The sequence below is a fragment of the Hippocampus guttulatus genome, chromosome 7, assembly GCF_054856545.1.
Source record: "Hippocampus guttulatus isolate MCC_2025c chromosome 7, RoL_Hgut_1.0, whole genome shotgun sequence".
In the NCBI taxonomy this organism is placed as follows: domain Eukaryota; kingdom Metazoa; phylum Chordata; class Actinopteri; order Syngnathiformes; family Syngnathidae; genus Hippocampus; species Hippocampus guttulatus.
In genome coordinates this window covers 3,566,596-3,593,099 of record NC_141267.1, presented here as the reverse complement: position 1 = coordinate 3,593,099, position 26,504 = coordinate 3,566,596, and the positions used below count along the sequence as shown (strand labels likewise).

At 46.7% G+C, this 26,504-nt stretch overlaps 1 protein-coding gene across 1 annotated transcript in view; it reads left to right on the top strand.

The window, feature by feature from the left end:
• Positions 1-26,504, top strand: part of lrrc7 (leucine rich repeat containing 7) — a 125,881-nt gene that overhangs the window by 51,227 nt on the left and 48,150 nt on the right. Inside the window, exons 3-7 of the mRNA XM_086114906.1 lie at positions 1,142-1,259; positions 20,089-20,167; positions 20,422-20,511; positions 22,880-22,936; positions 25,400-25,463. Coding sequence (XP_085971032.1) covers positions 1,142-1,259; positions 20,089-20,167; positions 20,422-20,511; positions 22,880-22,936; positions 25,400-25,463 — 408 coding nt within the window. The remainder of the gene's footprint in view (positions 1-1,141; positions 1,260-20,088; positions 20,168-20,421; positions 20,512-22,879; positions 22,937-25,399; positions 25,464-26,504) is intronic.

The window sequence follows — 26,504 nt, the reverse complement described above, 5'->3', positions numbered from 1 at the left end:
TGTTGCTTGGCAGAAGACCATGGTATGTCTTCTACACAGCCATAGCAAACATAGCATATGTACTATTAGCTTGCGCTAGTAGTTATTGCTGAGAGCAAATAAATTAAACTCATAACATTTGTCTGAAGTTTAATTAATTCTCATAACCTTGACACCCCTTGATAATACATCTTCATCTTATCTTCATTCACTATGCTTTTTCAACTCTGCCGGCGAGTTTTTGAAATTAATTAGCTGGTGGTACTGAAGTTTGATTTGCAAAGTTTTCGGTGCATTCAAAATCGGTACGACCGAGGATGTGTGACGGTTGGCAGGCTTGTCTGGCTATGAACCTCCCCCCTCGGTTGGGACACGGCCGGTTGAAAATCTTCCCGGGAAAGCTACTGGTCTGCGCTAGTTTGATTGATTTTATTGATGTGTTAATGTGCATCACGCGCAGGTGTAGTACATCGCATACAAACGAATAGTGTGTCGTAATGCTCCATGTTGATGCTTCTTATCCAACTACAGTCAATATCACTCGATATCCGATTGGTGTTTTGAACAATGATAAACTGGAATTAACACAACCCAAAATAAAATTGTAACAAGACTTTTTTTTGTACGTGTTAAAGGAGTACAAAGTACAGATATTTGTCTGCTCGTAACATTTGTCTGCTCGTAACATTTCGTCAAGTTTTGAACTTTTGAACAAGCCACTTATCATTCTATTTGAAAAAAAATGTGTTTGTTGGATTATGATATCTTTTTCAGGGAAAGTACAATGAGTAACACATTTCTGTTGATTCAAAACTCATTTGTTATTGTCAACACAAACAGCAAATGGTGATTTTGAGGTGCAAGTCCGAGCTGTACGTTTATAACAATTTTGTACTTTCATTCCTTTCGGCATTTTTGTTGCCATTTTTCTATTCATAGTTCATATTCAAAAATGAGTTTTATTTATGCACACGTTGTCCATTGCACTGGTTTCCACTTTATCCAGAGAAATCTCAAGCTGTTTAATGGTATTCTGTAACACCAGGACGCGTTTGACCAAATTATTAATTTTTTTTAAATTTTTATTTTCCTTTGAAATTAAAATCAACCTTGGTCTGTTTTACTAAATGTCATATTACTTGTTATTTTCCTGTTTCTATAGCAACTCTTCAGCTGCCAGGCCTTAAAGAAGCTGAGCATGCCTGATAACGACCTCTCCAACCTTCCAACCACAATTGCCAGCCTGGTTAACCTCAAAGAGCTTGACATCAGTAAAAATGGTAACAACAAAACATGACATTAAACAAATTAAAACAATCTAGAACCACTGGTATGGGTGATGACACTCGGTGGTAATTTGTCAATTAACAATTTGATTTAAATTAGTGAAGCACAACGGCTTTTATTAAGATAAGATAAGAAGATAAGAAACCCTTTATTTGTGTCACAATGGAGAAATTCCCAATTTACAGCAGCAAAATTATGAAAGGGAGAAAGTAGAAGACAAAAAGTATATAAATAAATGTACATATATACAGTACATATGTATAATCTTCTCCGTGAGCCGTCACCTTACCGTGGTGGAGGGCTTTGTGTGTCCCAATGATCCTAGGAGCTAAGTGTTCTGGGGCTTTATGTCCCTGGCAGGGTCACCCATGGCAAACAGGTTCTAGGTGAGGGACCAGACAAAGCACGGCTCAAAGACCCCTTATGATGATTGAAATGAATGGATCTAGGTTTCCCTTGCCCGGACGCGGGTCACCGGGGCCCCCCTCTGGAGCCAGGCCTGGAGGTGGGGCTCGTTGGCGAGCGCCTGGTGGCCGGGCCTATACCCCTGGGGCCCGGCCGGGCTCAGCCCGAAGAGGCAACGTGGGTCCCCCTTCTCATGGGCTCACCACCCATGGGAGGGGCCAAAGGGGTCGAGTGCAATGTGAGCTGGGCAGCAGCCAAAGGCGGGGACCCTGGCGGTCCGACCCTCGGCTGCAGAAACTAGCTCGAGGGACGTGGAATGTCACCTCTCTGGCAGGGAAGGAGCCCGAGCTGGTGTGTGAGGCAGAGAAGTTCCGACTGGATATAGTCGGACTTGCCTCCACACACAGCCTGGGTTCTGGTACCAGTTCTCTCGAGAGGTGTTGGACTCTCTTCCACTCTGGAGTTGCTCACGGTGAGAGGCGCAGAGCAGGTGTGGGCATACTCATTGCCCCCCGGCTCAGTGCCTGTACATTGGGGTTCACACCGGTAGACGAGAGGGTTGCCTCCTTCCGCCTTTGGGTGCAAACAGCAGCTCAGCATACCCACCCTTTTTGGAGTCCTTGGAGGGTGTGCTGGAGAGTATTCCGGCTGGGGACTCCCTTGTTCTGCTGGGGACTTCAATGCTCACGTGGGCAATTACAGTGAGACCTGGAAGGGCGTGATTGGGAGGAACGGCCCCCCCGATCAGAACTCGAGTAGTGTTTTGTTTTTGGACTTCTGTGCTCATCACGGATTGTCCATAACGAACACCTTGTTCAAACATAAGGGTGTCCATATGTGCACTTGGCACCAGGACACCATAGGCCGCAGTTCGATGATTGACTTTGTGGTTGTATCATCGGATTTGCGGCCGCATGTTTTGGACACTCGGGTGAAGAGAGGGGCGGAGCTGTCAACTGATCACCACCTGGTGGTGAGTAGGCTCCGATGGTGGGGGAAGATGCCGGTCCGTCCTGGCAGACCCAAACGTATTGTGAGGGTTTGTTGGGAGCGTCTGGCGGAATCCCCTGTCAGAAGGAGTTTCAACTCCCACCTCCGGCAGAGCTTTTCCCATGTCCCGGGGGATGCAGGGGACATTGGGTCCGAATGGACCATGTTCCGTGCCTATTGTTGAAGCGGCCAATCTGAGTTGTGGACGTAAGGTGGTCGGTGCCTGTCGTGGCGGCAACCCCCGTACTCGCTGGTGGACACCAGCAGTAAGGGATGCCGTCAAGCTGAAGAAGGAGTCCTACCGGGCCTTTATGGCCTGTGGGACCCCAGAGGCAGCTGACGGGTATCGACTGGCAAAGCGGAACGCAGCTTCGGTGATCGCCGAGGCAAAAACCCGGGCATGGGAAGAGTTCGGTGAGGCCATGGAAGCCGACTTCCGGACGGCTTCGAGGAAATTCTGGTCGACCATCCGATGTCTCAAGAGGACGAAACAGTGCACCACTAACACTGTGTACAGTGGGGATGGGGCGCTGTTGACCTCGACTCGGGACGGTGGGCGGAGTACTTCGAAGACCTCCTCAACTCCACCAACACGCCTTCCTTGGAGGAAGCAGAGTCTGGGGACTCTGAGGTGTGCTCTCCTATCTCTGTGGTTGAAGTCACCCATGTGTCAAGTCAAGTCAAGTCAACTGTATTTATAGAGCACTTTCAAACAGCCATCGCTGCATACAAAGTGCGGTACATGGAGCAATTTAACATGCACAATAAACAGTAAGACAAATCGATAATAAAGGCGGTAGAAAGCACCAAACAGTAAAACCAAGAACAAATCTAAGTCATGCTGAGTCGAATGCCAAAGAATACAAGTGAGTTTTGAGGAGGGTTTTGAAGATGGGCAGCGAGGAGGCTTGCCGAATGTTCAGTGGGAGGTCATTCCAGAGAGAGGGACCAGCAACAGAAAAGGCTCGATCCCCTCTGAGCCTCAGTTTAGTTCTTGGTACTTCTAATAATGTCTGGTCCACAGACCTGAGGCGCCGGGCAGGTGTGTAGGGGCGGATGAGCTCAGAGAGGTAAGTCAAGTCATCTGTATTTATAGAGCACTTTCAAACAGCCATCACTGCATACAAAGTGCTGTACATGGAACAATTTAACATGCACAATAAACAGTAAGACAAATCGATAATAAAGGCGGTAGAAAGCACCAAACAGTAAAACCAAGAACAAATCTAAGTCATGCTGAGTCGAATGCCAAAGAATACAAGTGAGTTTTGAGGAGGGTTTTGAAGATGGGCAGCGAGGAGGCTTGCCGAATGTTCAGTGGGAGGTCATTCCAGAGAGAGGGACCAGCAACAGAAAAGGCTCGATCCCCTCTGAGCCTCAGTTTAGTTCTTGGTACTTCTAATAATGTCTGGTCCACAGACCTGAGGCGCCGGGCAGGTGTGTAGGGGCGGATGAGCTCAGAGAGGTAAGTCAAGTCATCTGTATTTATAGAGCACTTTCAAACAGCCATCACTGCATACAAAGTGCTGTACATGGAACAATTTAACATGCACAATAAACAGTAAGACAAATCGATAATAAAGGCGGTAGAAAGCACCAAACAGTAAAACCAAGAACAAATCTAAGTCATGCTGAGTCGAATGCCAAAGAATACAAGTGAGTTTTGAGGAGGGTTTTGAAGATGGGCAGCGAGGAGGCTTGCCGAATGTTCAGTGGGAGGTCATTCCAGAGAGAGGGACCAGCAACAGAAAAGGCTCGATCCCCTCTGAGCCTCAGTTTAGTTCTTGGTACTTCTAATATTGTCTGAGGTGGCGCGAGATTATTCAGAAATTTGAAAACAAATAAGAGGATCTTGAAAATAACTCTAAAATGTATGGGGAGCCAGTGATGGGATGCCAGAGTAGGAGTTATGTGCTCCCTCTTATGAGTACCAGTCAAGAGGCGAGCAGCGGCATTCTGGACCAGCTGAAGGCGCTTAATGGAGGACTGGCTGACTCCAAAGTAAAGGGCATTGCAGTAATCGAGCCGGGATGTGACAAAGGCATGAATTACTGTCTCAAAGTGTTCATGTGAGAGGAGAGGTTTTATTTTGGCCAGCTGTCTAAGGTGAAAGAAGCTGGATTTAACAACGGCACCAATTTGCCGATCAAGTTTGAAATCACTGTCCAGGTTAAGGCCGAAGTTTGAGACTGTTGACTTAAGATAAGGAGACAGGGGGCCCAAGTCTACAGGATGGGATGTACAAGGGCCACTGGGACCAAACAGTATCACCTCTGTCTTCTTTTCATTGAAATTCAAAAAATTTTGTGCCATCCAGGTTTCTTTGTTACCGATTTTGTTTGTTTGTTTGTTTATTGAACATAAAACATATATACAGTAATAATTTGACAGAAAATAAGGTAGATACAAAAAGTAAAAAGAAAGAAATCAATCTTCATTCAACACAGTTATTATGTTCAAGGGAGTAGGAAGAAGTAAAAAACTTATCTAGTCCTACCCCGTTATGTGATTGTATCTAATAAATCATTTTTATATCAATCAGAAAAGAAAAAAGTAAGAAGAAAGAAGTCTCCATTAAGGCTCATACTTTACCCTTAACCGTGATATTTTTACAACTTTTGGTTTGTATCGGGATTATATACTTCCACACCCTGACACTCTTGTGTCAATTTTCTCTTGTATTCATAATGGATATTTATATACCTTTCTCTATTTATCAACTTAGTTCTGATTTATCATTATATTTAATGTTTTGAATTTATCATTTTAACTCTGATTGATGTAGGTTGTTTGTACTATTTTTTTGAATTTGTTTTTGAACTCAGCAAGCGATTTACTCATTTTCAGGTCCGTTTCGAGATTATTCCACAGATTAACACCTTTGATAGATACACTTCTTTGCTTGATGTTTGTTCTTGTTTTGAGTTTTTTGAATAAGTTGGTACCTCTTAAATCATAATGTTTTACTGTTTATTGTATATGTTAAATTGCTCCATGTACAGCACTTTGTATGCAGCGATGGCTGTTCGAAAGTGCTCTATAAATACAATTGAATTGGCCCAAGTTTGAGACTGTTGACTTAAGGTAAGGAGACAGGGGGCCTAAGTCTACAGTCTTCTTTTCATTGAATTTCAAGAAATTTTGTGCCATCCAGGTTTTGATTTCTTCCAGACAGGATCGGAGTGGCCTTAATGAGAAGGCGTCTTTCTTGCTCAGTGGGACATAGATCTGGCAGTCATCTGCATAGCAGTGGAAGGGAATACCATGTGCATACAGGGGAGCAGTGTGTGACTCAGAGCAGCCAAGGCTGACACAAAAGGTTCTGTCAGCTAAATAGGACCGCAGGCAGATTTCACAGCAGCATGCGATAAGACTACGTCAAATAAAACTGCCATGTGATCAGAAATCCCATTTTCAAGGACTTCCAGATTTGACACCGGTAGACCATAAGCAAGGACAAGGTCTAAAATATGTCCTTGTTCATGTGTCGGGCTGGCCACATACTGCACGAAATTAAAAGAGTTGATAAGTCTTAAGAAGTCCTTTGCTAGTGTTTTTTTCCAGACAGCACACATGGATATTAAAATCCCCCATTAAGAGGATATGATCATATCTCAGCCTGATGTCCGCAAGAAAGGTAGAAAAGTCGCTTAAAAAGTCTTTGTTGTATTTAGGAGGACGGTAAATGACAGCACAGAGCACCGGGAAAACACGACCGACTTCAAAGAAGGTTGCTGCAAAGCTGGTGGCCGATGTGGTGAATGTGCACCGTTTACATTTGAAATTGTTCTTAAAGATACTCACCGTTCCTCCACCACGGCCTGATGTCCTCGGGGTATCGAGGAAACCACAGTCAGGTGGCAACAATTCAAGCAAAGCGTTGTACTCACCAGTACCTGCCCAAGTCTCCGTCAGACACAGGAAATCCAAGTCATTGGAAAGGAAATACTCCCTCAGAATATGGGTCTTGTTCGTCAGCGACCGGGCGTTTAACAACGCGATCCTTGTGGGAGTAGCAACGGGAGGGATTGCCTCTTCCGATCGCCAAGCCCAGGGGAATTCCCTCAAAAGCTTTCGCTGGATTCCTCGCCGAGAAAGGCGTGGAGGGTAGAAATGCCGTGGCGCGGTGGGAGAGCCAACGACTGTTAGCAAGCAGGAGGCGACGGGGTCGAGGGCACACCATGCCGGAGCGATCGAAGAGTGTCTCAGATCCCGTTTTAGCTTCATGAGCTGACCTCTACGTTTGCCGCGGCGGCAGCGACGGCGGCGGCCCTTCTGTGAAGGGGGCAAGCGAATGCGGAAGAGATTAGCCGGCAGGTTAGCCAAGAACGGAGGTTCACCACCGTCTTGGCAAAACGCGGCAGAATCTCTGACGTGTTGTTGAATCAATAACAACGATCAGCGATCATAAACCAACCGAAGACGCTGTTAGGGAGGTAACAAGAATTGCGAAAAGTAAAAAAAAACAAAATGGCAGGAGCGTCGCCGAACACACTGCCGCACAGGCGGCCATCTTGGGCTCTTTTGTGGTTAAAAAGCTCCTCGGTGGCAAGGCCCCAAGGGGTGGATGAGATCCGCCTGGAGTTCCTCAAGGATGTTGTGGGGCTGTCCTGGTTGACACGCCTCTACAACATCGCGTGGTCATTGGGGAGGGTGGCTCTGGATTGGCAGACCGGGGTAGTGGTCCCTCTCTTAAAAAAGGGGGACCGGAGGGTGTGTTCCAACTACAGAGGGATCACACTGCTCAGCCTTCCTGGTAAGGTCTATTCAGGGGTGCTAGAGAGGAGGGTACGTCAGGAAGTCAAGCCTCAGATTGGGGAGGAGCAGTGTGGTTTTCGTCCCGGCTGTGGAACTGTGGACCAGCTCTACACCCTTAGCAGGGTCCTTGAGGGTACGTGGGAATTCGCCCAACCAGTCTCCATGTGTTTTGTGGACTTGGAGAAGGCGTTTGACCGTGTCCCTCGGGGAGCTCTGTGGGAGGTGCTTCGGGAGTATGGGGTACCGAGCCCCTGATACGGGCTGTTCGGTCCCTATACTGCCGATGTCAGAGTTTGGTTCGCATTGCCGGCAATAAGTCGGAATCATTTCCAGTGAGGGTTGGACTCCGCCAAGGCTGCCCTTTGTCGCCGATTCTGTTCATCACCTTTATGGACAGAATTTCTAGGCGCAGCCGAAGCGTTGAGGTGGTTTGTTTTGGTGGCCTCAGTATTGCATCTCTGCTTTTTGCAGATGATGTGGTACTGTTGGCTCCTTCAAGCAGGGCTCTCCAACTCTCACTAGAACGTTTCGCAGCTGAGTGTGAAGCGATTGGGATGAAGATCAGCACCTCCAAATCTGAAACCATGGTCCTCAGTCGGAAAAGGGTGGACTGCCCTCTCCGGGTCGGGGAGGAGATCTTGCCCCAAGTGGAGGAGTTTAAATATCTTGGGGTCTTGTTCACGAGTGAGGGCAGGAGGGAGCGAGAGATTGACAGGCGGATCGGTGCAGCGTCTGCTGTGATGCGGACGTTGTATCGGTCTGTTGTGGTAAAGAAGGAGCTGAGCGAAAGGGTGAAGCTCTCAATTTACCGGTCGATCTACGTCCCAAACCTCATCTATGGTCACGAGCTATGGGTCGTGACCGAAAGATCGAGATCGCGGATACAAGCGGCCGAAATGAGCTTTCTCCGCAGGGTGTGCGGGCTCTCCCTTAGAGATAAAGGTGAGAAGCTCTGTCATCCGGGAGGGGCTCAGATTCGAGCTGCTTCTCCTCCACATCGAAAGGAGCCAGATGAGGTGGCTTGGGCATCTGATTCGGATGCCTCCCTGGTGAGGTGTTCCGGGCACGTCCGACCCGGAGGAGACCCCGAGGACGACCCAGGACACGCTGGAGAGGCTATGTCACCCAGCTGGCCTCGGAACACCTCGGGATCCGCCAGGAAGAGCTTGAAGAAGTGGCTGGGGAGAGGGAAGTCTGGGCTTCCCTTCGAAAGCTGCTGCCCCCACGACCCGACCACGGAGAAGCGGTGGAAAATGGATGGATGGACATATGTATAATATGTATACATATGTATAATAAACAAATATACATATAAAATATTACAATATACTCTCTCTCTCTCTCTCTCTCTCTCTCTCTCTCTCTATATATATATATATATATATATATATATATATATGATATCCTCGTCTCACCCCCCCTCGGGTGGTGTCTGTCCCTCATTCAGCTCGGGTCCTCTACCAGAGGCCAGGAAGCTTGAGGGTTCTGCGCAGTATCCTTGCTGTTCCCAGCACTGCACATTTCTGGACTGAGATGTCCGATGTTGTTCCCGGGATCTGTTGCAACCACTCATTTAGTTTGGGGGTCACTGCCCCGAGTGCTCCGACCACCACAGGCACGACTGTCACCTTTACCTTCCAGGCTCTCTCCAGCTCCTCTCTGAGCCCTTGGTATTTCTCGAGTTTCTCGTGTTCCTTCTTTCTGATGTTCCCATCACTTGGGACTGCTACATCCACTACAACGGCTTTCCTCTGCCCTTTATCTATGATCACGATATCTGGTTGGTTCGCCATTACCATCTTGTCAGTCTGGATCTGGAAGTCCCACAGGATCTTCGCTCTGTCATTCTCCGCCCCCTTCGGAGGTGTTTCCCATTTTGACCTTGGGGTTTCCAGTCCATACTCCGCACAGATGTTTCGGTAGACTATGCCAGCCACCTGGTTATGGCGTTCCACGTAGGCTTTCCCTGCCAGCATCTTACACCCTGCAGTTATGTGTTGGATCGTCTCAGGTGCCTCTTTGCACAACCTACACCTTGGGTCTTGTCTGGTGTTGTATATCTGGGCCTCGATGGCTCTGGTGCTCAGGGCCTGCTCCTGAGCAGCCAGGATGAGTGCCTCTGTGCTGTCCTTCAGGCCACCCCTCTCTAGCCACTGATAGGACTTCTTGAGATCGGCAACTTCAGTTATGGTCCGGTGGTACATCCCGTGTAGGGGCTTTTCCTCCCATGATGGTCCCTCTTCCAGCGCCTCATCTTCTGTTCCCCATTGTCTGAGACATTCTCTGAGTACGTCATCCATTGGAGCCTTCTCCTTGATGTATTCATGGAGCTTGGATGTTTCATCCTGGACAGTGGCTCTCACACTCACTAGTCCCCGGCCTCCTTCCTTTCGGCTTGCGTACAGTCTCAGGGTGCTGGATTTGGGATGGAACCCTCCGTGCATGGTTAGGATCTTTCCTGTCTTAACGTCCGTGGTCTGAATCTCTTCCTTTGGCCACCTTATTATTCCTGCAGGGTATCTGATCACTGGCAGGGCATAGCTGTTTATTGCCCGGGTCTTATTCTTGCCATTGAGCTGGCTTCTTAGGACTTGCCTCACTCGCTGGAGGTATTTGGCCGTCGCTGCTTTCCTTGTTGCCAGTTCGAGGTTGCCATTGGCTTGTGGTATACCGAGGTACTTGTAGCTGTCCTCAATGTCTGCTATTGTTCCTTCAGGGAGTGAGACCCCTTCAGTGCGGACTACCTTTCCTCTCTTAGTCACCATCCGACTACATTTCTCAAGCCCAAATGTTATCCCGATGTCGCTGCTGTAGATCCTGGTTGTGTGGATCAGGGAGTCTATGTCCCTTTCGCTCTTCGCATACAGCTTTATGTCATCCATGTAGAGGAGGTGACTGATCGTAGCTCCATTTCTGAGGCGGTATCCATAGCTTGTCTTGGTGATTACTTGGCTTAGGGGGTTCAGTCCTATGCAGAACAGCAGTGGGGAGAGTGCATCACCTTGGTATATGCCACATTTGATGGACACTTGGGTAAGTGGCTTGCCATTGGCTTCAAGTGTGGTTTTCCACATACTCATCGAGTTCGCAACGAAGGCTCTTAGGGTCCTGTTCACCTTATACAACTCCAAGCATTCAGTGATCCATGTATGTGGCATCGAGTCATAGACTTTCTTGTAATCAATCCAGGCTGTGCACAGGTTGGTACGTCGGGACCTGCAGTCTTGTGCGACTGTTCTGTCAACCAGGAGCTGATGTTTGGCTCCTCTGGTATCTCTACCAATGCCCTTCTGTGCTTTGCTCATGTATTGATCCATGTGTCCACTTATCTTAGCCGCAATGATGCCTGACAAGAGCTTCCATGTTGTGGAGAGACAGGTTATTGGCCGATAGTTGGATGGGACTGCACCCTTTGAGGGATCCTTCATGATCAGGATTGTTCGCCCTTTGGTTAGCCATCCTGGGTGAGTCCCATCCCTCAGCAGCTGGTTCATTTGTGCTGCTAGGCGCTCATGGAGTGCTGTGAGTTTCTTTAGCCAGTAGGTGTGGACCATGTCCGGGCCTGGTGCTGTCCAGTTCTTCATATCTGAGACTCTTTCCTGTATGTCTGCCACCTTTATGGTAACTGGGTTCTGTTCAGGGAGGTTGCTGTGCTCCTCTCTCAGGGTCACCAGCCATTGTGCACTGCTGTTATGTGCAACCTCCTTCTCCCATATGCCTTTCCAGTACCTTTCAGTTTCCAGTCTTGGTGGGTCAGCTCTGTTGTTAGGACCCTGCCACTGAGCGTACACTTTCACAGGTTGTGTTGCGAACAGCCTGTTTATTCGTCTGGCCTCATTCTCTTTCGTGTACCGCTTTAGGCGGCTGGACAAGGCTTGGAGCCTTTGTTTGGCAGTTTCGAGTGCTTCAGGTATGGTCATCTGGGTGTACCTCTCGGGTATCGGACTTTTCATCACACCTCTCTGGGCCTCCGTCAATTGACTCACATCTTTCCGAGCCGCCTTGATCTTAGCCTCCAACCGTCTTTTCCATGGTGGGTAATGTATCTCATGGCTTCCATGGTTGCTCTTATAGCCAAGCATCTCTAGGATCACTGATGCTGAAGCGTATATCAGCTCATTGGTTTCCGTGATCGTTACGGTAGGGATCGCCCTCAGTGCTGCATTCACACTTTCCATGAGACTTTCAGGTGGTACTTCACATAGCCGTTGTAATCGGTTTCTAGGTTGCCCAGCTTTCATTCTCGCCATGATCTTAGCTTTCAGGTCAGTTGCTGCCTCGCTCAGCTTTTCATTCATTGGGGCTGGCCTACCAATCTCATCATCTGCATTCATTGGGGCTTGCCTCCCAATCTCTGGTATGACCTCAGAATCAGAATCAGAATCATCTTTATTGGCCAAGTATGTAGAACACACAAGGAATTTGTCTCCGGTATAACACGCTGCATTAGTATCATCGTAAACAACAAATCATTGAACCATTTTAGAGTAACCAGTAGCAGTATTTGTAGTACAAGAAGAGTGACTACGTCAGTGACTGTTTAAGGAGTTAATGGCTAGAGGGAAGAAGCTGTTTAAGTGTCTACTGGATTTGGTGCGCATGGATCTGTAGCGTCTGCCTGAGGGGAGTAGCTGGAAAAGGTGGTGGGCAGGGTGCGGGGGATCCAGGAGGATTTTCCGTGCCCTTGTCTTGATTCTTGCAGTGTGCAAGTCCTCAAGAGTGGGTAGGGCGGTGCCAACGATTTTTTCCGCCGTCCTAACTGTCCGTTGAAGTCGGATTTTGTCCTTTTTTGTGGCAGCCCCAAACCAAACCGTGATGGAAGAACACAGGATTGATTCGATGACTGCCGTGTAGAACTGTTGTAGCACCTCCTGTGGCAGGCCATGCTTCTACAGCAGCCTCAGGAAGTACATCCTCTGCCGGGCCCTTTTCAGGATGGAGATGGTGTTGACTTCCCACTTCATGTCCTGGGAGACTGTGATTCCCAGGAACTTGAAGGTCTCGACGGTTGACACAGGGCAGTTGGATAGTGTGAGGGGCAACTGTGGAGAAGAATGTTTCCTGAAGTCCACGATCATCTCTACAGTCTTGAGCGTGTTCAGCCCGAGGTTGTGTCGGCTGCACCAGAGCTCCAGCTGCTCCACTTGTTGGCGGTACGCAGACTCGTCGCCGTCTTTGATGAGACCGATGACCGTGGTGTCGTCTGCGAACTTTATGAGTTTGACAGCTGGATCTGTTGAGGTGCAATCGTTTGTGTAGAGAGAGAAGAGCAGTGGAGAGAGGACACATCCCTGTGGGGCTCCAGTGCTGGTGGTGCGTATTGATGATGTTGTTGCTCCCAGTCTCACCTGTTGTGTCCGTCCCGTCAGGAAGCTGAGGATCCACTGGCAGATCGTAGGGGACACACCGAGGTGGAGAAGTTTGGGGGTGAGGAGTTCCGGGATGATGGTGTTGAACGCAGAGCTGAAATCCACAAACAGAATCCTTGCGTAGGTCCCTGTGCTGTCGAGGTGCTCGAGGATGTAGTGCAGACCTATGTTGACTGCGTCTTCCACAGACCTGTTTGCCCGGTAGGCAAACTGGAGAGGGTCCAGCAGGGGTCCGGTGATGTTCTTTAGGTGGTTCAGCACAAGGCGTTCAAAGGACTTCATGACCACAGACGTCAGGGCGACAGGCCTATAGTCGTTCAGTTCCGATGTTGCCGATTTCTTGGGAACTGGGATGATGGTAGACTCTTTGAAGCAGGATGGGACCTCACACAGCTCCAGAGATCTGTTGAAGATTTGTGTGAAGACCGGAGCCAGCTGGTCAGCGCAGACTTTCAGGCAGGAGGGGGACACTTTGTCAGGCCCCGCAGCTTTCTTAATCTTCTGCTGCTTGAAGAGCCGTCTCACATCCTGTTCGTGGATCTGTAGTGGAGAAAAAGAGGGTGTGGGGGTAGGTAGAGTGGTTTCTGGTAGAGGTGGGTGTGTGTGGGAAATGGGGGTGACCTTTTCAAATCGGCAGAAAAACATGTTTAGTTCATTAGCAAGACCCTTATTGTTCACTGTTTGGGGGGGTGGCATTCTATAGTTAGTGATTGCTTTCAGGCCATTCCATACAGATGCAGAGTCGTTAGCAGAGAACTGGTTTTTCAGCCTCTGCATAGCTTCTCTTAGCGATGTTAATTTCCTTTGTCAATTGGTTTCGGGCGTTTTTGTACAGTGCCCGATCTCCACTTCTAAATGCGGCCTCTTTCTCTTTCCTGAGTTGCCTGAGTTTGGGAGTAAACCATGGCTTGTTATTGTTGAAGGAGCAGAAGGACTTCGTTGGTACACACATGTCCTCACAGAAACTGATGTATGATGTTACAGTGTCTGTGTATTCATCCAGTGTGCCCGTTGAAGTTTCAAAGACGCCCCAATCAGTGCAGTCTAAGCATTCTTGTAGAGCTAGCTTTGCTTCATCTGTCCATTTTTGCACAGTCTTAACAACCGGTTTAGCACATTTGAGTTTCTGTCTGTGTGTAGGTATTAAGTGGATTAAATTGTGGTCAGAAAGACCCAATGCTGCACGGGCGACCGATCGGTATGAATTTTTGATTGTTGTATAGCAGTAGTCTAGAATGTTGCCTTCTCTGGTGAAACAGTCGATGTGCTGCTTATATCTGGGAAGTTCACGGTTAAGATGTGCTCTATTAAAATCGCCCAAAATTATCAGGGGTGACTCTGGGTATTTTAGTTCGAGTTTGTTTACTTGTTCGGCTAGCGTTTGTATCGCCGTGTTAGCGTTAGCTTGTGGCGCAATGTAAACACCGATTAGTAAAAAGGAGGTGAACTCACGTGGCGAGTAGAATGGCTTGCAGTTTAAAGACAGCGACTCCAGGTCCGGGCTGCAGTGTGCGTCGAGCTTCGTGACATCAGTGCACCATTCTTTGTTGATATAGAAGCAAATCCCGCCACCTTTCGATTTCCCTGATAGCTCCGTGTCGCGGTCGGCTCGGAGAAGGCGGAAGCCGGGTAGATGTAGCGCGGAATCCAGGTGGCGGTCACTGAGCCAGGTTTCAGTGAAGCAGAGCGCAGCAGAACGTGCAAAGGTTTTGTTGGTCTTTGTGAGGAGAAGAAGTTCATCCATCTTGTTTGGCAGAGATCGTAGATTAGCAAGATGGATCGATGGGAGCGGGGTTCGAAATCCGCGCTGCCGGAGCTTGACGAGCACGCCGGCTCTCTTCCCCCTCCTCCGGCGGCGTTTCCATGCTCCGTACAGCGCGGCCGCTCCGCTCGCGATTAGCTCCGAAAAACCTTGTGGGTTTTCGTGTGCTGGTGAAAAAAGACCGAGCGTAGACTACCCAATGCGCAGCAACTTTTCCCTCGTGTAAGTAAGCCGCTCAGGGTCGCCAAAAACTAACGAAAATGACAAAAACAGGGATAATACTAGGGAGCGTGTGACCAAGGCTGCCATACCTGTCGGCAGCCTGGGGCCCTTCACCATGGAACCTGCGTTGTACCTCATCAATCTCAAGTTGTGACAGCAGTTGCCGTTTGTGGATGTTGGAACACTGAGTTACTAGTTGTTTCGTGGTCAACCGTGACTGTGGGTTTCGAAGTAACCATTTAGCCCACATTCTCTGCATGTAACCCCTCTGACTAGGGTTGCTTGAGTAGTAGCCCATTGCTTGAGTAGTAGCATTCCAACAGAGCCATGTTATCGCATCTCGCCCATCTCCGCTTTGTTCCAGTAGCCCATTTTTCATCAAGGTGCTCTGGTTCCCCAGCACCTGACGCAGACCTTGTTTGGCCGGGCGACGTCTGACGACGTCATGTCATTCGTTTTATTGTCTCTCATCATTGTATGAGGTAGGCATTAGCGTGAAGGATCTTGCCCAAGGACCCACACTGGATGGTGTTATGTGCTCATTTTTTGCCCCAAGCGGGATTCGAACCACCGGCTCCCGTACGCCAAACCGATGCCTTACCAACTGAGCTATCCAGCCGCCATATATATATATATATATATATATATATATATATATATATATATATATATATATATATATATATATATATATATATATATATATAAATCCATCAAATGTGGCATATACCAAGGTGATGCACTCTCCCCACTGCTGTTCTGTATAGGACTGAACCCCCTAAGCCAAGTAATCACCAAGACAGGCTATGGATACCGCCTCAGAAATGGAGCTACGATCAGTCACCTCCTCTACATGGATGACATAAAGCTGTATGTTAAGAGCGAAAGGGACATAGACTCCCTGATCCACACAACCAGGATCTACAGCAGCGACATCGGGATGTCATTCGGGCTTGAGAAATGTAGTCGGATGGTGACTAAGAGAGGAAAGGTAGTCCGCACTGAAGGGGTCTCACTCCCTGAAGGAACAGTAGCAGACATTGAGGACAGTTACAAGTACCTCGGGATACCACAAGCCAATGGCAACCTCGAACTGGCAACAAGCAAAGCGGCTACGGCCAAATACCTCCAGCGAGTGAGGCAAGTCCTAAGAAGCCAGCTTAATGGCAAGAATAAGACCCGGGCAATAAACAGCTATGCCCTGCCAGTGATCAGATACCCTGCAGGAATAATAAGGTGGCCAAAGGAAGAGATTCAGACCACGGACGTTAAGACCCGAAAGCTCCTAACCATGCACGGAGGGTTCCATCCCAAATCCAGCACCCTGAGACTGTACGCAAGCCGAAAGGAAGGAGGCCGGGGACTAGTGAGTGTGAGAGCCACTGTCCAGGATGAAACATCCAAGCTCCATGAATACATCAAGGAGAAGGCTCCAATGGATGACGTACTCAGAGAATGTCTCAGACAATGGGGAACAGAAGATGAGGCGCTAGAAGAGGGACCATCATGGGAGGACAAGCCCCTACACGGGATGTACCACCGGACCATAACTGAAGTGGCCGATCTCAAGAAGTCCTATCAGTGGCTAGAGAGGGCTGGCCTGAAGGACAGCACAGAGGCACTCATCCTGGCTGCTCAGGAGCAGGCCCTGATTACCAGAGCCATTGAGGCCCAGATATACCACACCAGACAAGACCCAAGGTGTAGGTTGTGCAAAGAGGCACCTGAGACGATCCAACACATAACTGCAGGGTGTAAGATGCTGGCAGGGAAAGCCGACATGGAACGCCATAACCAGGTGGCTGGCATAGTCTACCAAAACATCTGTGCGGAGTATGGACTGGAAACCCCAAGGTCAAAATGGGAAACACCTCTGAAGGTGGCGGAGAATGACAGAGCGAAGATCCTGTGGGACTTCCAGATCCAGACTGACAAGATGGTAATGGCGAACCAACCAGATATCGTGATCATAGATAAAGGGCAGAGGAAAGCCGTTGTAGTGGATGTAGCAGTCCCAAGTGATGGAAACATCAGAAAGAAGGAACACGAGAAACTCGAGAAATACCAAGGGCTCAGAGAGGAGCTGCAGAGAGCCTGCAAGGTAAAGGTGACAGTCGTGCCTGTGGTGGTCGGAGCACTCGGGGTAGTGACCCCCAAACTAGATGAGTGGTTGCAACAGATCCCGGGAACAACATCGGACATCTCAGTCCAGAAAAGCGCAGTGCTGGGAACAACAAGGATACTGCGCAGAACCCTCAAGCTTCCTGGCCTCTGGTAGAGGACCCGAGCTGAATGAGGGACGGACACCACCCGAGGGGTGAGACGAGGATTTTATTTATTTTTTTATATATAAATGGGTGAGTGGGGGTGAGTCCGTGTTTTCAGGTCCATCTATTCGTTAGCCTGACAGCAGTCGGTAGGAATGAGCAGTGGTACCTCTCCTTCTTGCAGCGCGGGTGTATCAGTCTCTGGCTGAAGTAGCTGCACAGTGCTGTCAGGGTGGCCTGGAGGGGGTGGGAGGGTCTGTCCATCATAGCTGTTACCTTAGCTAGCATCCTTCTGTTGCTCACCTCCTCCAGAGTGTCCAGGGAGCAGCCCCAGGACAGAGCTGGCCCTCCTGACCATTCGGTCCAGTCTCTCTCTGTCCCAGGCTGAGATGCTGCCTGACCAGCAGACTATGCCATAATGAATGGTTGAGGCCACCACTAAAAGACTTAAAAGTCTGTAAAAAAAAAAAAGTCTCATAAATGTGAAACTAGAATAATGTTGTTAACAATACTTCCATATATGATTCAATAAAAATAATGCAATATAAAATGAGGCTTGAAAAGTATGAAAAATGTAGCTTTTTGCTCTGCTCTCAAACGCTATGGGCGTGTCTGATGAATGTGCTGGAAAATGAAGTTTCATCGCCAAATTACGATCTTCTGACAACTTTCTTGCATGCTTGTGACCCCAGTGACAATAAGTGGTTCAGAAAATGGATGGACGGATAGCAAACACTACGAGACGATACTGTCGTTCCAGTCATACTTGTTGGAGTACAAATGTTGAGTTCAGATTCAGAAAACTGTATTTATCCCCGTGGGGCAATTAGAGTTGTGCGAGAGTGGCTTATTATAGAGGCAGTCAGAGCAGAGTAAAAACATAGGATGAGAAGTGTAGCTATGGTGAATTATCTTTTTAATTATTTACTTTTCGACAGGTTGGGGCGAATTTCTCCTGTTATTTCCCCCCGTTTGCTGTCGTCAATCGGCAGCAAAAATCAGTGATGGATATACACAGGGGCGGCTCGGTAGTCCAGTGGTTAGCACATCGACTTCACAGTGCAGAGGTACCGGGTTCAATTCCAGCTCTGGCCTCCCTGTGTGGAGTTTGCATGTTCTCCCCAGGCCTGCGTGGGTTTTCTCCGGGTGCTCCGGTTTCCTCCCACATTCCAAAACATGCATGGCAGGCTGATTGAACACAATAAATTGTCCCTAGGTGTGAGTGTGAGCGCGCGTGGTTGTTCGTCTCTGTGTGCCCTGCGATTGGCTGGCAACCGGTTCAGGGTGTCCCCTGCCTACTGCCCGAAGACAGCTGGGATAGGCTCCAGCACCCCCCGTGACCCTTGTGAGGATTAAGCGGTTCGGAAAAATGGAATGGATATACACAGGGGTACGGCGAAACACAGAAGTCACAGATTGATCATTAATTCCATCAAGGACTATGCTCATTCTCAAACATGATTTTAATTGTGATTCTCTTCGTGTTTATCGAAATAGTAAACTACCATTGAGCAGTAAAACACAGTCTGGTTGATGTCTTTCTTCTTCTGTGTACATGAAATTGCTAAAGTTGTGACAGCTATGTCAATAATGAGCCCATGTTGTAGTGTGACAATATGTACGATATTTTCTGCACCATAAGAAACTTGGAATTATAAATTACCTTTTCAATAAATGGCCGATTTTAAAACTGTCTTCATATGACGCACACACTACATTATAAGGCACATACAATAGTGGCTGCGGTTGTGCTATGCATCCACTGGATGGTACTTTGCTAAAGGGAATACAATACAATACAATACAGCTTTATTTATCAAGAGCCTTCACGACTGCTGCTGCTGTAACAATGAAAACTGGTCACAAACACAGACATGAAACATAAATACAAATGACATCACGAAACAATAAATGAAAGACAAAAGTTATGAAGACAATTCATTCAACAAAAAGTCTCACATCCACAAGGGGCTAAATATCCTGAGAGTGTCTTGCTTGTCTCCTTCATTTAGTCAGGAGTTAACTATGTTTGTGGTAATATCTTCATTTCATAATGGCTGCGCAGAGCCCAGAAAGTAGTTGTGTGTTTGAGTATGTGTTAGTGAATGCCCATGTCATTTAGTGTCGGGCAGAAGCCTTTTAGGTTACAATTGGTTCCTGCTCATAATCCCCACTAGATGGCAGAGGAACACAAACAGGAGAAAAGACTCAATGGGGAATATAAAGAGAGTTACAGGCTCTTTATATTCGGTGCACTGTCGGCTTTTGAGAAAAATTGAATGCTTTTAGGTACACCTTATGTTGCGGAAAATATGGTAATTCAAAAATGGATAAAACAAAGGAAACATGACGGAACACAACAGTCATTTTAAACAAGAAATAAAAACGGTGTTTTATCCTCTATGACATTGTCTATGTTGTACAGTTATGCTCTGTTGATTTTTTTTCTTCTCATGATATTCTTAGGTTCCAAATTGACAATCCTCTGTCGACGAATGGGTCTAAGTTTTTTTTTTCGTTCCAGACCACAGTCAGTGCCCCAATGAGAGGGTGCCGATAAAACGGCCACTGTGGTCAGGATTTTGGGACCCTTTACAATTTAAACACACAAAAATGTGTGCCATAACTGAGCTATCCTGATTAGAAGAAACTGTGACTTTTATTTCATTTTATATTTATGTTTATATTATATTACCAGAGTGGCTTAAAAATAAATTCTACTTCTCCACCGCTGGAACAGCTCAAGAGCAAAAAAGGCAATTCTATTTTTTCTTCAGCTTTAAAGATCTTGATTATCGCTACTGCCATAACTTTCTAATTTGGAAGACAGAGGAATTTGGAAGTGAGGGAATTAGCATCAGCATTTCGATTTTTCTCATAGATCCACAGTCATTTAAAAACTGCAATTAAAAACCTCAGAATCACAAGAATTTTTCAACTTTCAAACAATCAAACTCTTACACCATAAAACATGAAACTGTCTGAATCACGCATCACCAAAAAAGTTGTCTTGTCGTCTACTCTTCCTCTCTCTGATCTTTTCTACCAGGTATCCAGGAATTTCCAGATAATATTAAATGCTGTAAAGGCCTGTCAGTGGTTGAGGCCAGTGTCAACCCCATCACCAAGTAAGACATTACCCAACATCTTGGAACAAACGATAAGATTTTCATGTTTGTGCTGTGATAATTTCACCTATTTGTTTGAAAGCAGGAGAACAACAATGTTGTATCCTTGCATGGAAAATGTGTTTAGTATAACAGCAAATCAACTACAGAATTCGTATATGATCAAATAGTGACTTAAAATGACAATCATGTTTCTTTCCTTCCTTTGTACACTTTACTGCATTTACAGTGTTCACTCGCGTCTTGCCTTCCAGGCTCCCAGATGGCTTCACGCAACTCCTGAATCTGACTCAGCTCTTCTTAAACGATGCCTTCCTGGAGTACTTGCCAGCTAACTTTGGCAGGTAATTCCATGCATGGTAATCAGCGTGGTGTGTCGTGAGTGGCAGCCATTTTGGAAGGTATTTAATGTTCCAGTGGCTTTTTTTTCTGTGTTTTTGGAATGATGCATTGGTTTGACATGCCCACGTATCTAAGATGAAATGCCAGTGAATTTTGGTCATTCATCAGTGACGGACCTGGAAGTCCATTGTTGTCAGTCGTCTTTATTTCAGGCTGACCCAGTCCATCACTCCGTTATCGTTATTTTGAACGTTCCTTCATCACTAAATGACATTTCATCAAAATTATTTTAGGGCAGTCAGTAAATTAATTTTATTGATTTAGAAACAGTTTGGACCAATTCACAAAAAAAAACAACAAAACAACAACAACAAAAAATTCTTAAACTATTACTGCTCCTCCTCCTGCTTCACGTCCACAAAATGCCCCTCGTCTTTTTTTTTCCTGTTCATGGAGGACGGCCGAAAATCGCTTCCAGTGATGTATACAGTATTCCGTCAGTGCTTCAAAGTTCCTGTCAGTTGTCAGTCCGCTAGTGAAAACCGGGGTCCATCAGTGACGGACTGACAGACCTTCTGTCTAGTTCACATACTATTATTTGTTCCATGTATGAATTTGGAGCGGCGGCCCAGTAGTCCAGTGGTTAGCACGTCGACTTCACAGTGCAGAGGAACCGGGTTCGATTCAATCTCCGGCCTCCCTGTGTGGAGTTTGCATGTTCTCCCCGGGCCTGTGTGGGTTTTCTCCGGGTACTCCGGTTTCCTCCCACATTCCAAAAACATGCATGGAAGGCTGATTGTACGCTCTAAATTGTGTAGGTGTGAGTGTGGGCATGGATGGTTGTTCGTCTCGGTGTGCCCTGTGATTGGCTGGCAACCGATTCAGGGTATCCCCCGCCTGCTGCCCGAAGACGGCTGGAATAGGCTCCAGCACCCCCCGCGACCCTCGTGAGGATGAAACATTTCGGATATTGAATGAATGAATTTGGAGCATTTGCATTTCTTGCAACCTGACAGTACTGATGTAGGATTGAGCCTCTTTCGGTGTGATTCTCGCGTCTTCGAATTCTGTATTCAAATTGCCCTGTTAACACTCAGGCTTTGATAATGGGTGTGACATGTAGATGTGATGATTATTCAGTACCTTGGTGCGATGCAATTGAGGCGTGTAGTTCACATCCTGAGCTCCCAGTCAATGTTCTGGGTTTAAAATCTCAGCTCAGACCTTGATGCGCGGAATTTGGAAGTTAACTTGTGCCTAGGTACTCTTCTTTCCTCCCACAGTGCAAAAACATCATACTTTATCCATCCATTCATCCACCCCTCATCCGAACCGCTTATCCTCACACGGTTTGCTGGAGTGGTGGAGTCTGTAGCTGCTGTCTTTGCTGAACCAGCCAATCACAGGGCACACACAGACGAGCAACCATGCACACACACTCACAATCACACCTCGGGACAATTTGGAGTATTTATTTCACCTAGCATGCATGTTTTTGGAATGTAAGAGGATACACTCACTCACTCGGACAGCAAATGCAAATTCAACGGGATTCGAACCCTGGACCTCTCTACTCCATCCATCCATCCATCCATTTTCCGATCCACTTCTCCTCACAAGGTTCGCTGGAGCCTATCCCAGCCGTCTTTGGGCAGGAGACGGGGGACACCCTGAACCGATTGCCAGCCAACCGCAGGGCACACACAGACAAACAACCATCCACGCTCGCACTCACACATAGGGACAATTTAGAGTGTTTAATCAGCCTAGCATGCATGTTTTTGGAATGTAGGAGGAAACCGGAGTACCCGGAGAAAACCCACGCAGGCCCGGGAGAACATGCAATTCCACACAGGGAGGCCGGAGCTGGAATTGAACTCGATACCTCTGCGGTGTGAGATTGACGCGCTAACCACTGGACCACCGGGCCACCCGACCGCTCTACTGTGAGGCGGGAATACTAACCAGTCACCCATCGTGCCGCCCACATAATACTTTATGTTAATTGAGTATTCTTAAATGCTTTGAGGTATGAGAGTGTGAATGGTCGTTTAGCCATATATTTTCAAATGACTCACTTGTGAGCTGTGACTCTGAAGGGGATCTCTGTGGAAATGGATGGATGATGGATCCAAGGCAAATACGTTTGATTCAATAAAAATGGAGAATCAAATCTTTAATTTTCCATGTGTATAATTTTGGATGGTGTTTCAATTTAAAAAGTGAACTTTGTGATCCTTCTTTAGTGGATAAATAATCAATAATATTACATATACAGTACTGTATTAGTTGTAGGAATATAATCATGAATAGTATATGTTCATTTTAAGAAAATCATCTTAGATTTTTGTTTCTTGTTTGTTTTGGTAGACTCTCCAAACTTCGGATCCTGGAGCTGAGAGAGAACCACCTGAAAACCATGCCAAAGTAAGACTCAATGTGTTCCTGCGATCTGGCTTTCCTTGAGATTATTTAGTCTCCACCAATTTATTCAAAGCTCCACTCTCAGGCTGAGATTTTCTTGCATGCCTGACAGGTGTTCTTCAATACTGGTGAAGCCATTTAGTGTATAAATGTAACCTGTTGAAAAGGCTGATGTATAAAATTGTGCCCACATTTTCATCATTGCCATATTATCATAAGGGCCGCTAATGGAGCAATAATAACTGCATGCACTGGTATCTTGTGTACCAATTTGTTATTCCATTCTGATTTAGTTTCAAGATAAAATGCTTATGACCAAAATGTCTGACTCACTCTTTCCTCTATGAGCTGTGACCTTCCCATGGCAGGGTTTGGATGTTTAGGGCTTTATATCACCCAACGCAATTATTGGCGATTGGACTCAGTGGCGAGCACCTGGTGGCTGAGTCTGGACTCTGCACCCACACACTGAAAAGGCAATTTGGGTCCCCATTCCCATGCACTCTCCATTGGCTGGAGTGTCAAAAAGATGGGTGCAATGTGAGCTGGGTGGCAGCCAAAGGTGGGGATCTTGAGCCATTTCATCCCCAGCTACAGAAGATGGCCTTAGGAATGTGGAACAGCCCATCTCTTGCAGGGCAAGAGCTTGAGCTGACGTGCGAGGTTGATAGGTTCCAACTAGATATAGACAATAGTTTGGGCTCCGGAGTAATTACTCTTCCACTCTAGAATTGCCCCCAGTGAGAGGGGCAGAGCAGGTGTGGGCATACTTATTGTCCCCCAGCTCATTTGTGTCTAGGTACCAAACAGCAGCTCAGAATGGCCTCTGCATTGACAGTGAGACCTGGGAGGGTAGTGATTTGGTGGAATGGTCCCCTTACCTGAACCCAAGTGGTGCTTTGTTGTTAGAATGCTCGGCTCATCACCATGTTCAAGTGTGAGTGTCCATATGTGCACTTGTCACAAGGACACCCAAAGCTGCAGTTTGATGATTGACTTTGTGGTAGAAGAGGGGTAGCAGACCTCTCAAATGATCACTACCTGTTGGTGTGTTGGCTCCGAGTTACAAGTGGCACAATTGGACTGTTCTGGTTGTCCTAGGACAGGGGTGTCACACATTGTAGATACCGTTTCTCTTGGAGAGCCATTATGACTGAAACTATATAAAGAAGTCAAGGATAATGGTTTATTCAACTATTGTTTAAGTGACGGTTATGAGGTGTTTGGTAACAAGAAAATGCTGACAATGTCTCTGCTATTTATTACATAGGAGAATTTGAAATTTTGGTACAGATTTTAGCAAGGAGCATTGAATTTGATTTGTTTGATTTGCTTTCACGGGGCATATAAAATGATGTGGTGGGCCAATCTGGCCCTCATTTCTTGAGTTTGACACCTGTGTCCAAGAAGATGTTTCGCCACTCATCTGAGTAAGCTTCATCAGTGAATGCGACAAGGCTTGGTTAGGACTGCACCAGTTCGAGTTGGCGTGGAAAACCTAACTATTTAAGGTATGAATGGTATACTGTATGTGGGTCAGTTTCCACATCTTTTGCATGAGCAGTCATGTTTGTGACCATGTTTGCAGACTCAATGTATCTTAATTGTCCTCGGAAAGCTTTGGGATCTCCTTGGAACAGCTTGATGAAATAGACTTGGTGTCCACTCAAGGCACTCATAGGAGAATGCAATGCAGAAGTGGTAGCAAAGGCATAAACAGCATGCACATTTCATCCATCCATCCATTATCTGAACTTCTTGGCCTTATGAGGGTCGCAGGCATGCTGCAGCCTATCCCAGTTTTTGTCTTCAGGCAGTAGGCGGGGGACACCCTGAACTGGTTGCCAGCCAATCGCAGGTCACACAGAGACGAACAACCATTTACACTCACAATCACACCTTGGGACAAAATGTTCAATCCACCTAGAGTAGATGCTTATGGAATGTGATAGAAAACCGGAGTACCCAGAGAAAACCCAAGCAGACACGGGGAGAACATGCAAACTCCACACAGGAAGGCCAGACGAAGGCACCCTGCACCTCTGCACCAGACGGGCTCCACAGTCAACCTCCGTGCCACCCTTGCACAGTACATACAATACCTGAATCAGCCTGATACCACATTATATGACATGCATGCATGGAGGCAAACTGGTGTTATCAAGATCATGACAAGTGACGACAGCCATAGACATAATGGAAAATTCATATTTGAACAAATACTACGCTAGGTTTCCATACTACTTTAAAAGTCCCTCTCAAGAATACCACTCATTTGTCATCTTGAGGCCCAAGTTAATTGTTGGGATAACATTCAAATAATAAAAACCCCAATATTCCAATACTTATTAATCACCTGAAGGTGGACTGCTTGATTGTAATCATCATTGGAAAGATAGAATTTACTTCCACTCAAAGTTACCAAGCTTTCTTGTGATCGTAGGTGTCTGCATTCTCTCATTCCAGGTCTATTCATCGACTGACACAGTTGGAGAGATTGGATCTGGGTAGCAATGAATTCTCTGAAGTGGTAAGAATGTGTGCTGTTCTATTTAACAGGTGGTGTTCATCTAAACTTTTTTTTTACATTGACATTTTAGAATTATTCTAAAATGTCAATGTAAAAAAAAAAAGTGGTTCTCTTTGGACAGTTGTCTGTGTTTAAATAATAATTAAAAAATTAGAGCTGTCAGTTTAGTGTGTTATTATTGGCATTAATTTAAATCAATTTTAACGTGATTAAATTTTTTAGCGCGAGATTAATGCGGCAACACGTCACAGCGGATGTTACGTTGCTCTATAAATAAACCGGAAACAAAACAACAAGCACGCTGCACAGGTCCACGCCAATGTCTGTTTTGCCAGCCACGGCAGCGCGAGACACCGAAAACGGATCCTTAAAGAGTTTATGAATGGAAGGTTTACTTTTAAAAAGTTGCCAGATGGTTCCACTGACAAGACCAACGTTACCTGTATGTTTTGCAGTCGTAAACTGAGCTATCATCATAGCATGTCGAGTCTGAAACATCACTTAATGGCCAAGCACACAGCTGATGTGAGTACTCCGTCCCCTCGTCAAAGACAGACAGTTTTGGATTATTTCAAAGCGAAGAAAATGGACAACGCGACGAAGAACAAATTTGCTGAAGCCATAGCTAAATGTATGGCTACTGCATGCAAGCCTGTCAACATTGTCCACAGCTAGATTCAAGTTGAAATCATTCGCATTGCGCCTAACGACTCCACGACGGATTGCTGGCGAGAGCCTCCATTACGAGCTTTGTACAGAAATTGTTCGTAGCGGAGAAGTTAAGTACACCAAGCGGGAGAAGACACTGTTTCGGGAGAGAAATAAGAGACTAGGTTGATGAGCCTCTGGTGAATAAAGAGCAGGAATGCCTGTTGAGTACGATGTATGTCACTGACACGATTGTTACTTGTTTGGAACTATTTTGTGTGGAAGGTTACCGTGTTCCGTGTCCATATAAATAAAGGGGGTGGAGCTTCCCTGTGTACGTCTGACAGTGACGGTGCGCTGAGGCACGTCGAGAGTTCAGTGGTAGCGACCACA